Below are 11,398 nucleotides of genomic sequence, written 5' to 3' on the forward strand. Positions count from 1 at the left end.
CTGGCACTTTCGAAGAAGCCTGGGAGCCCATAACAAACTGTCCCGTCTTCCCTGCCTTGATGCTTTCCATCCACAAATTCAGTCACTGAGCACTTTGCTTATGCTGAACTCAGAAAGAAACCAGCATTTTCTCTGCCTAATGACAGGGGGGCACTTCGCTTTCTGTAGGAAGAAGAGGCTTTTCTCTCTTCCCTGAAGATGCTGAATTTGGGCATAACTGAGTGGATTTGAGGATGCATGCTTGTCGGGACAGGACTGGTAACCCAGATTTTCTTGCTTTTGGATCTCGCTCATCTCCATCTCCCCGCTGGGGTCAGATCTTTGCTGCGGTAAGAGGAGGGCTTTCCTTCTGTAACCCCGATTTTGTCTGACCACGCGCAGCATTGTTTGCAGGCGCTGTGTCTGGCCAGTGCAGAGCAGCAGAGACCCTGCATCCTGCCACATCCTGCCATGTAAAATGGCTGGGACATAAATGTTCCTCCCCAAATAGAAAGCCACCTCTGCGGAAGCTTGAAAGACAGGAGGTGTGCTTTAGTTGCCGGTAGAGGAGAACCTTGGCTTGTGCCTTCAGGCTGCAAACTCTCAATCAAGAAACTGAAATGGTAGATCAGGGGCTGCCGCTAGCTAGCTGCACTAGAGTTGTGCAGCCAAACGTTTGCAGTCCTTTACCGAGATCTGAGTAGGCGCTTTGGAGGCAGAGGGCAAGTGATGTGAAAACCGATGTCTCCTGTGAGACCGGCTAGCTGCCCTGGCTTGCCTCCTCATGTGGCTGTGTGCTGTGCCGCTGAGCAGAGCAGAGCGGCTTCCCCAAGTTATGGTGAAGCTACAAGACCCATGAATTGGCAGATCAAAAAATCACAAGAGATGTCAGATATGGCCTGGCCGGGATTTGCTCTCCTCCTTAACGAGGGCACGCTGAGCTGCTCAGGTAGTTGTTTGGATATGGGTGAGGGAGCAGAAGGGACTGAAGGATTGGCATCTGAATTAGTGACTGCTTTACGGTGCCCTGAACCTGGCTGTGCTTGGTGGCTGCTGATCAGCAGTGAGTTGTTGCTGCCCTTGGAGTTGGATCTAACATCAGAATAGGGAATTCAGTAGAGAAATGTGAATTGCAGTTGAGCTCTGAATCTGCCTGTGCTGAGACCGTGGGCTCATGCGGTTCGGAGTCCAGCTGCTTGGGAAAGCCAGGTTCAAAGGGAGAACAGCAGTGGTGCTTCTCCCTTGGGTGCGCAGCAGATGCTGTGAGTGCTCTGCCCTGTTCAGCTCTTCAGTAGAGCTGTGGGGTGCTCGGGAGCACTCAACTGCAGGTGCGGGGACCGGGCGCCATGTGGAAAGGATGAAGAGTTCCCAAGGATGTTGTGTTGAGCTTAACCCAGGGCCTCTACTCTCTCTCTGCTCTGCGTCAGCTCTGTTTGCTTAGTAGCCCATTGTGGTTTTATCCCAGTTTTTCACAGCCCAGCACAGTGTGAGTTTTTGGAAAATTAAATTCCATTTAAGTTCCCACTTTACATCTCAGCTGGCAGCAGCTCGATGAAGGTACGCTTTTCACAGCCTACTTCTTGTGCTTGTGTGGGGCTTGTCAGGGCTTACTTCGAGCTGGGGCTTTGACAGCCTCCTCTCATCCTGCACCCCAAACTGCAGACGAGCGGGCAGGCTGTAGGAAGTGTAGCGGGGCAGAGCGCCGTGGATTTGTCAGGGAAGCGTGACCTGCCTCCCTGGTTGAACTGCTCAGAGTGAAATGGTGCAGCTGGTCTTGCAGGGCTTGGTGTCGGGCAGTGGCCGGCCACTTGACCCTGCGCTCTCCATGAAAAAAACCCAAGCGTCTAAATACAAAATTTGCCCTGTGAAGAGGTGCGAGAGCCAGAAGACACGGGACTTAACTGCTGCACGCCCTTGCTTACCTCTGCATGTGACATTTCAGATCACTGTACTCGGGTGCAAGTAAGTCCTGCTTTCATGTAGCTTATTTTTAATGCTAGCAGGTTTGCGAGTTCCACGTCCTAATTAGGTTGCCAAAAAAGCATCTTTTTAATGTGTTTAGATATGTTGCCTTTTTCCTTTGCCCTCTAGCTTCTCTTTATTATCAGACACTGTAAACAGCGGCCTGGTTGGCTGCCTCGGCATCGCTTGCTGTTTATAGGCCTCCCACCATATCCTCTTGCTGCTGTTTCCGGACCGAAGCTGTTGGCTGTGGGTGGTTAACACTTCCATTCAAATGAGCTGTGCCAATTTATAGCCAGCCCAGGCGCTGGAGAGATTAAAGAGAATTTTTTATGGGGAAGGTTCGCGCTGTGCCCTTGGAGTGACCTTTGAGGAATGTCTTATTCTCTCTGGGAACCACCGGCACGTCGCAGAGGCGCTGCAGCAAGGACCATTTCAGGCCAGAGTGCTTGGAACAGCTGCCTCTGGACCCTAGTCTTGCTTTCCCCTGCTCCCTTGGCTGAAATACCGCCTTCCCTCTGCTCTCTTCCCCCCGCCCCTAACCAGGTGCATGGATCAGCTGGAGAAGAGAGCAGGTCCCAGGGGAAGTCGTGCCCTACTCTGCGCGCAGCCCTCCCGCTTGCAGAGAGCAGCCGTGCTGGGGAGCAGAAGTAAAATGCTGCTCAGCTCTCCTCTTTCCATGGCTGGAGCGCTCCTTGGGGCTTTTGTCGCCTTGTCTGCCCCCTCTCATCCCCCCTTCCCCAAGGCTGTCTGTGCTGGCACAAGGACGAGAGGCTGGGGCAGTTGGAAGTAAGAGATGGTCACAAATACGTTGGAAGCGACTGTCCAGGCACGGCACGTGTGGACAGGCTCCATCTGGGAACGCTGTGCAAGGAGGGGAGGGAGCTGGCGCAGGGGCTGACGTCAGCCAGCACCCGCTTGGCGAAAGCAGCACTTTCTGTATGAAACGTGGCCTCGTAAGCACCGTGGTGGTGGGAGAAACTGGGGTGGGGTGGGGGGGATGTGAAAGAGGAGACCTGGGGGAGAGCAGGAGCCTGGGGCTGCAAGTCTCCATGGGAGAGCATTGGGTTGGGTTGGGCAAGGAGGCAGTGGCACCAGCTGCTGTAGCCGGAGCCTCTTGGGGCTGGCGCTGCCTCGGCCGCTGGAGCTAGGTGAGCAGCACGGCCCCGCTGGTGCCGAGGACAGAGCCCCAGCCCTGCTGCCAGCCTCCTGCCCCGCGGCAGGAGTGAGAGCTGGGATGGGGAGAGGGGTGGCTGCAGTCGCTGATCTCCCCCTTCTCTCTCCTAGGCTGGTGTCGGCGAGCGACCGCGAGTCCCGGCTGGAAGAAGTGCGTTCTGCCTTTCTGGCCAGCTACAGCCGGACCATCGGCCTGAAGGCCGTGCCCCCCAGCCCCTCGGGGGCCATCGGCGGTCTCCTCGAGCAGTTCGTGCGGGGCGTGGGACTGAGAGGCAGCAGCACCCTCTGAGCGTGGCGTTCCCCGACCGCTGGCTGGAGAACCGCGGCTCGGCGGGTCCCCCTGGCCGAGCCCCGGGACCCCCTTCCCGGTGCGGGCACCTGCAGCACCCACCGCCCGCTGCCTCCCACCCTTGCCTGGGGCTGGGGGAGCGCGGGGGGGGGGGGTTCCGGCAAGTCTCTGCAGTAAAGACACCCGAGCTGTGCCCTCTCCTGCCTCCTGTCTGGGCTGCGGGCGGGGGGAGGCGGGCAGCGGGGCTGAGCCGGGGGGGCGGCGGCGGCGGGAGCCGCTCTGCCGGGGGCGCCGCTCGCTATAAATAGCCCGGCCCACGCTCCGGGAGCGGCGGTACCGAAATAGCACCGAGCCGGGACCGGGAGCCGGGAGGGAGCACCCGGTGGGGCGGGAGTCGGCGCTGAGCCTCCGCCCGCACCGGGCTGGGGAGAGGACCTGAGTCCGCAGTCCCGGACGGGAGGTCCCGGTGGGGCTGGGCTGGGCTGGGCTGAGCTGAACCGGGCCGGGACGCGACGCGGTCCCGGGGCCGAGCCCCCCGCCGCCCCTCCTGGGGCCGAGCCGTCGCGGGTCGGGCCAGTCCCCGGGGTCGAGCCACCCGGTGCCCGGGGCGGCGGGGCCGGGGCCGCCGTGCCCGTGCCCGTATCCGTGCCGTACCGTGCCGTGCCCGCCCCCGGGCGCGCCCGCCTCGGCGGCGCGGGAGGAGGCGGCGCGGAGCAGCGGCGGCGCCCGGGCGGGGATGGCGTCTCCGGGAGCGCTGGAGCCGGCGGCCGGCAGCGTGCCGGGCACCAAGGTGGAGCTCACCGTGTCCTGCCGGTGAGCGGGGAGCGGGCCGGGGCGGGGGGAGGGCTGGTGGCCGGGCACGGGTGGGTGCGAAACGCACGGAGATGCGCTGCGGGGTGCCCGTGTCCCGCAGCATCCCGCTGCCCGCCGGTCAGCCCCCGGCCCCGGGCGGGGGTGGGCTGCGGGTTCCACTCGCTCCCCGGGTAGCGCTCGGTGCCACGGCGTGTGCCCGACGCCCCTCTGCCCGGCTGCCACCCGTGGGGAGAGGTCCCGACCCCTCCGCGGGGTCCCGGGGGATGCTGGCACCGGGCACGGCTCCGCGGCACGGCTGCTTGGAGGGACGCGCTGCCCTTACCCAGGGCCGGGGTGCGGGACGGCCCCGCTCGGGGTGATGCCGGTGGGGCACGGGGTGCCGGTGCCGGCTGCAGGCGGGCTGCCTGGCTCTGCCCGGCTTCGCCAGCCCCGTGGGAGGCAGCAGGGCCAGGAGTGGGTCAGCTTTGGGCCCGTGGTGGGACGGGGGCTCCGGGACGGGGGCTGCTCGGTGCCTCCGGCTCTTGATGGGGTCCGCGGGGCAAGCGGCGGCTGCCGAGCCAATCTGTCGGTGGCTAAATATAGCCCGGCAGAGACACCGCTGCCCTCGCTGCCCACGGCCGGGGGGGTCCTGCCTGCAGGGACTGGCACCAGCGGCCTCCTGGGCAGCAGCGTCCCCCATGCCAGGGGGTCAGGGAAGGCCTGCAGCTGGCCCCGCAAAGCCCCCCTGCCCGACTGGGCAGCTCTGGCACATGCCCGAGCCTTGCAAACTCCAGCCTGGGCCAGGGTCTGCCGTGCCCCCTCCCTGCGGCTGAGCCCCTGCCCTCCCCGCCAGCCACTCTGGGCAAGCAGGCAGAGGGGCTGCGGGGCCGTGGGGCCTGGCAACTGCAGGCAGGGAGCGGGGTTCATTCCTGGAGACGGTCCCAGGGCAGGGGCAGGCTTCGGCTTGGCAGCCCCCCCAAGGGCTCAGCCCCATCTAGGGCTGCTGGGGGAGCCCGGGGGGGGTCTCTCTCCTATGCGCTGGGGCCAGAGGAGCTGGCTGAGCCCCCGAGCCCCTGGCCATGCCCCAGCCCACCCTGCGCGGCCACCTCGGAGGTGCAGGAAGGATCCCAGCAGAGCCAGTTGCAGCCCCCGGCACTTTCCGGTGTCACGCCGTGCAAAGGACAACGATCAATCGCTCTGCCAGTGGCTGCGTCGGGGGGCACGGAGCTGGTCCCTGCCAGCTGCCCAACCCCTGCTCTAAGTGTCTCTTTTCTTCTTACTTCTGCACCCCGCCATTAGCCATGCTCCCGCTGCCGGGGTGCGGCGGGCACTCAGCCGGCGCCAGCGGCACGGGGGAAGGTTTCATCCTCTAAATGGGTTCCCTGTCATGTTCAATCATCGTCAGCGCTGGAGACGCTGCTCCCCGCTCGCCCCGCCATCCCACCGAACCTTGCGGTGGGAGCCAGCGCATCTCCCTGAGGTGCCGGGGCTCTTGGCCCTGGGTGCCAGCATGGCCTTCTGGCATGGTGCTGTCCCATGATCAGGGGGGAGGACAGGAGGACCCACTGTGGGGCCAGGTGGGTGGCACCCAGGGTGGCTCACGCCTGGCTCCCTTCCCCCAGGAACCTGCTGGACATGGACACCTTCTCCAAGTCTGACCCAGGTGGGTGGCAGGGCTGGACAGGGGGCACGGCGTGGTATGGGCACGGGCACGGCACGGCGCGGCACGGCAGCCCGGCTCTGCTCCTCTCTCCGCAGTGGTGGTCCTCTTCGTACAGGGCTCGGGGAGCAGTGAGTGGAAGGAGGTGAGCACGGCCCCTCTCGCCAGGTCCCTGGGGAGGCTCACAGCCCCATACCGGGGGTGCTGCCGCCCCCAGCGCACCCCGCTCCTGGCTAATCCCCGGCTGGGTTAAATGGGCCCATATGGCCACCCACATCCACGCTAATGATCCCTCCATGTTCACGCTAATGATCCAGCCCCGCCAGCAGCACTAATCCCCTGCCGGGATTAGTGCCAGGGCAGCTGCGATGGGGCTGGGTCCTGGGGGGGGACCTGCCCTCTCCCCTGTCGCCTCTCCCCTCTCCCCTCTCCCCGCAGTTTGGGCGCACCGAGGTGATCGACAACACCCTGAATCCCGACTTCGTCCGCAAGTTTGTCCTCGACTACTACTTCGAGGAGAAGCAAAACCTCCGCTTCGACGTGTGAGTAGAGCGGCTGGGGAAGTGCTTGCCCCCGCTCGGGGTGGAACAAAGCACTGAGTTGGTAATAAATAAGGATAATAAATAAGGATAATAAGTAAGGATATGGCGGTGAAAAGCCCAGATGGGTGGGGAAGCAGGGCTGTGTGCCGGGGCACCCCCACGGGCACCGGCTCAGCGCTCTGCTCTCCCACCACCAGCTACAACGTGGACTCCAAGAGCTGCTCCGTTTTAAAGCAGGTGAGCGGAGCCCGTGCTGGGGGGACGCGCGGTGACGCCCCGGTGTCGTGCTGCGGTGGGGCACCCCGAGGCCGTGCCCCGTGTGGGTGCTGTTGGGGGGGAACAGGTGCCCCTCGGAGGGCTCTAACCCGCTCTCCCTCTCTCCGTGCCCCATGGGGACTGGCAGAAGGTAGGTGCCCGCCACGCACCAGCCCCTGCTCTGCCCTGGGAACCTGGCCCTCACGGGGTGGTGCAGGATGAGGCCAGGACACACCACGGGGGTGACTTTGGGGGTGCAGGATGGGTTCAGGGCATGTGGGGTCGCTCTGGAGGGATGGGTCCAGGGTATGTGGGGCGGTTCTGGGGGGGCACAGGGTGGGTCCAGGGCTGTGGGCTGGCCCTGGGGGCACAGGATGAGGCCAGGACACGTGGAGTGGGCGTCTGGGGTGGTCCTGGGGGTGCGGGTGGGGTCCTGGGCTGGGGGGTGGCTCTTGGCACACAGGGTGGGTTCGGGACACTTGGGGTCATCCTGAGGCAAGGTGGCGGCAGGTCCCGTGGGTGCATTGGGAAGGCGAGGGGTGGGGGGGGGGGGGGGGGGGGCTGGGGCAGGAGCCCCTGGGGTCTCACAGCGCTGTGCTCGGGGCGCAGGACTTCCTGGGGCAGGCGTTCGTGGCGCTGGGGGAGGTGATCGGGTCCCAGCGGGGCCGCCTGGAGAGAGCCCTCACGTGAGTCGCACCCGGTGGCGGGGTGAGGGGGGGTTCCCACATTATGTCCCCAGCTACCTGCCCCATGGGACCCCTCCCTGCACGTCCCTTGCTGGGGATACCGGACTCACTACCGAGCACCAGCCATGGGGCACGAGCCCCAACCCCGACACCATCTCCTGCCCCTGTCCCGTCCTCCTTGTCCCCAAGCTGACTCGGCACCTTTGGTCCCAGGGGTGTCCCAGGGAAGCGGTGTGGGACCATCCTGCTGCTGGCCGAGGAGCTGAGCAACTGCCGGGTGAGTGCCAGTGTCCCAGCAGCGGTGAGGTGGGGGCCACGTGGCCCCCCCTGGCACGGACAGCTGCTGGGGGGGGCCCTGGGGTGAGGAGGTGGCCAGCGGTGACGGTCCCCATCCCCAGGACATCGTCACGATGCAGCTTTGTGCCAACAAGCTGGACAAGAAGGACTTCTTTGGAAAATCCGACCCCTTCCTCGTCTTCTACCGCAGCAACGAGGATGGCACGTGAGCGCAGGGGCCCGGCGGGGCGGGCAGGGTGCCAGCGTCACCCTACGGCGTGCCCCGACCCTGCCCTGTCCCCGCAGCTTCACCATCTGCCATAAGACGGAGGTGGTGAAGAACACGCTCAACCCGGTGTGGCAGCCCTTCACCATCCCCGTGCGTGCCCTCTGCAACGGCGACTATGACCGGTACGGGGACGGGGACAGGGACGGGGACGGGGACAGCTGTGGGGCCAGAGCAGGGTATGAGCATCAATTCATGGGTTTGGCCCCGCAGCAGCAGGCAGCTCAGAACTGGGTCCTTATTGGGTTTTTCTTCCTCTTTCGCAACCCAAATTACATAAAGGCATCCCCCTCCTTTTCAGGGCCCCCGCCGTGACCCAAATTTCCCACTTCCCTCCTGGCAGAGACGTGGGCCAGGCAGGCGGGGCGGTTTTGCCGGTGGTTGGCGGGCAGGGTGCTCGCTGCAGGGTGGGCTGCGGGGCTGGGTGTCCCCAAACCAGGGGGGCCAGGGGCGGCCATGCCAGCCAGGCCGGCGGCTCACCCTCCGCCCGCCTTCGCTTTCAGGACGGTGAAGATAGACGTGTACGACTGGGACCGCGACGGGAGGTGAGGCCATGTCCGTGGGGTTGCACGGGACATCGGGGTGCTGCTGCTGCTTCTTGGGGTGCCCCTCACCGGGGCGCCTGGCCGCACCGACCCCGCGCTCCTCCCGTAGCCACGACTTCATCGGGGAGTTTGCCACCAGCTACCGGGAGCTCTCCCGAGCGCAGAGCCAGTTCACGGTGTATGAGGTAGGGTGGGAGGCCAGGGCAGGGGACTGGGGGGGCACCCCATGCCAGGGCTGACCCATCCCTGCGCCCGCAGGTGCTGAACCCCAGGAAGAAATGCAAGAAGAAGAAATACGTGAACTCCGGCACCGTGAGTGGGGCTGGGGTGCTCCTGGGACTCCTGTCTGTGGGGGGCCAGGTCTGACCCCCCCCACTGTGCCTGCTGGAGGTGGGGGGGGGGGTCCTCGTCTGACCCCCCCCGTGCCCGCAGGTGACTCTGCTCTCCTTTTCCGTCGAGTCTGAGTTCACCTTCGTTGACTACATCCGGGGCGGGTGAGTGGGGGGCCGGGTGACCCCCCGGCTCCCCGAGACCCCCCATGGGCGAGGGTCTCGAGGCAAGGATGGCGGTGACGGCGCAGGTGCAGCCTGGGGGTGACGAGGGGGTGGGGAGGCTGGGGAGGGGGTGCAGGACGGTGGCCCCGGGCTGTGGGGTGCTGGCTGGGGAAGGGGGGGCCCAGGCAATGGGTCCCGGGGAGCGGGGAGGACACGCCATGGCATGGGGCTGGAAGACAGCGTCCCTGCGTCGTGAGGCCGGCAGCCTCCCTCGCTCTCCCCCCTCCCCAAGGACGCAGCTGAATTTCACCGTCGCCATCGATTTCACGGCCTCCAACGGTGAGTGCGGCCTGTGTGTGTCGGGGGGTCCCCGTCGGCGAGGCCGTGGGGCCAGCCGTGGGGCAGGTGCCGACGGGTGCTGTGCCGCAGGGATGCCGTCGCAGCCCACCTCGCTGCACTACGCGAGCCCCTACCAGCTGAGCGCCTACGCCCTGGCGCTGAAGGCGGTGGGGGAGATCATCCAGGACTACGACAGTGACAAGCTCTTCCCTGCCTACGGCTTCGGCGCCAAACTCCCACCCGACGGCAAGATCTCCCACCAGTTCCCCCTGGTGCGCCACTGGGTGGGGGGGGAATGCTGGGGTGGGGGGGAACCAACCGCCTTGGCTGCATCCTGCCCTGGCATCCTGCAGCCGGGGGACGCATACCAGGAACCATAGTCCCCCTCCAAGCGCCCATCCCTGTCTCCCAGAACAACAATGTGGACAATCCCAGCTGCGCCGGCATCGAGGGCGTGCTGGAGTCCTACCTCCAGAGCCTGCGCACCGTCCAGCTCTACGGTCCCACCAACTTCGCCCCCGTCATCAACCAGGTGGCTGGGTGAGTGCCGGGGGAGTCTGTCCCCTTTGCCATCCCCAAATGCCACCAGTCCCACTGCAGGGCCGGCTGCCCCACACCGGTGGGGCTGCTGGAGGGACCCCATCCCTTGTCCCCATAGGGCGGCCGCCCAGGTGACCGACGGCTCGCAGTACCACGTCCTCCTCATCATCACCGATGGCGTCATCTCTGACATGCTGCAGACCAAGGAAGCCATCGTCACCGTGAGTGCACCCTCGTCACCGTGAGTTCACCCCATGTGGGGTGCTGCCCCGGCTGCCACCCTGCCTCTGCCCCACAGGCTTCCGCCTTGCCCATGTCCATCATCATCGTGGGAGTGGGTCCTGCTGAGTTTGAGGGTGAGTTGGGGCTTGGGGACACCAGGGAAGGGGCACAGAAATGCCTTCGGCGTCTCTTCCTCTGGGATGGTACTCCCGTCCCTGGTGGCCACCCCACCGAGGCTCAATGACAGCGGCTGTCACCCCCCCCAGCCATGGAGGAGCTGGATGGTGATGAGGTACGGGTGTCGTCCCGGGGACGCTACGCCGAGAGGGACATCGTACAGGTAACACCGGCGCTGAGCCTGGTCCCACCACAGGCGAGAGATGCTCAGCCCCTCGCTGACCTCCGCAGCCGCAGGGTTGTTTCCAACTGGGCCGCAAACTTCCTTCCCTCAAAGTTTGTGCCGTTTCGGGATTACGTGGACGACTCAGGAAACCAGGTGCTGAGCATGGCCCGCCTGGCCAAGGACGTGCTGGCCGAGATCCCCGAGCAGCTGCTCTCCTACATGAAGACCCGCGACATCAAGCCTCGCCGGGCGGACCCCCAGTAGCTCCTCCATGGGCCGCGGGGACCGGCCGGTGGGGCGAGGACACGCGTCACCTTTCTTCTGCTGGCGGCCAGGGCTTAGCCACGGAGAGGTGGCCCTCGCAAGGGCGATAATCAGCTGCTACGGCTGGTGAACGGGGTTGAGACCCTCCTCTTCTAGCGCAGGGCTGGACGTCCCCAGCCGCCCCCTCCTCCTGCCCGTCCGGCAGCAATTGCCCCGGCACAGCCGGGCTGGCTCGGACTGTACCGTCCCTCAGCCGCGGCAGCGCGGGCAAGGCCGGTGCCTGGGTACAGGCTGTTGGGGGGCCACGGTGCGTGCGTCCCCCGCCCCGGGAGAGCAGCCTGGCTCCCTTCCCCGGGGAGAAGGCTGACCCTGGGGCTGGGTGCATGCCGGGGGTCCCAGCCCCCCGCCAGCTCCTTGGGGCAGGGGCCCCCCCCCCCCCCCGCTCCTGCCTGCACCCCATTATTCCTGCCTGCGCCCCATTTTTTCTGCCTGCACCCTGCCGCTCAGCCGAGCGCCAGCACCCCGGTCCTCCGGCTCTGGTGCCCCGGCCCCGGCCCGCCCGCCCGTCCCACGGCCGGGGGGGGGGGTGCCGGAGGGCTCAGCCCCACAGCTATGGGGTGCTGCAGGGCCTGGCCCCGCAGCCGGGGTGGGGTGGGGGGGGGGTGTGCGGGAGGGCAGGCGGGGTCTGTACCGCATTACCGACTGTAAATAAACCGCTCCGACCGGGCCTGCTGCCGTGCTGGGGCCG

The 11,398-nt window shown here is 65.7% G+C and overlaps 2 protein-coding genes across 8 annotated transcripts in view; both read left to right on the forward strand.

The window, feature by feature from the left end:
* Nucleotides 1–3,598, forward strand: part of MTMR14 (myotubularin related protein 14) — a 34,612-nt gene extending 31,014 nt beyond the window's left edge. For 5 of the 7 annotated variants that reach the window (XM_030043310.2, XM_030043313.2, XM_030043314.2 and 2 more), the window contains one exon: nucleotides 3,229–3,598. In XM_030043310.2, the coding sequence (XP_029899170.1) occupies nucleotides 3,229–3,406 (178 nt within the window). In that variant the 3' untranslated portion in view covers nucleotides 3,407–3,598. Of the gene's footprint in view, nucleotides 1–168; nucleotides 2,898–3,228 lie in introns of those variants that run through there. The other 2 variants (XR_005930933.1, XM_030043311.2) reach the window with 2 other exon arrangements.
* Nucleotides 3,599–3,686: 88 nt separating this feature from the next.
* CPNE9 (copine family member 9) lies at nucleotides 3,687–11,369 on the forward strand. Its single transcript, XM_030043318.2, has 21 exons — nucleotides 3,687–4,219; nucleotides 5,821–5,861; nucleotides 5,957–6,003; nucleotides 6,297–6,400; nucleotides 6,598–6,637; nucleotides 6,804–6,806; nucleotides 7,265–7,341; nucleotides 7,555–7,618; nucleotides 7,740–7,843; nucleotides 7,924–8,028; nucleotides 8,407–8,448; nucleotides 8,558–8,633; nucleotides 8,707–8,760; nucleotides 8,881–8,942; nucleotides 9,235–9,281; nucleotides 9,372–9,553; nucleotides 9,694–9,821; nucleotides 9,940–10,042; nucleotides 10,120–10,177; nucleotides 10,310–10,383; nucleotides 10,498–11,369. The coding sequence occupies exons 1-21, from the start codon at nucleotides 4,143–4,145 to the stop codon at nucleotides 10,648–10,650; spliced, it is 1,641 nt and encodes a 546-aa protein (XP_029899178.1). The 5' UTR covers nucleotides 3,687–4,142; the 3' UTR covers nucleotides 10,651–11,369.
* The last annotated feature ends 29 nt before the right edge of the window (nucleotides 11,370–11,398 follow it).

This window comes from Aquila chrysaetos, chromosome 20 (assembly GCF_900496995.4).
Source record: "Aquila chrysaetos chrysaetos chromosome 20, bAquChr1.4, whole genome shotgun sequence".
In the NCBI taxonomy this organism is placed as follows: domain Eukaryota; kingdom Metazoa; phylum Chordata; class Aves; order Accipitriformes; family Accipitridae; genus Aquila; species Aquila chrysaetos.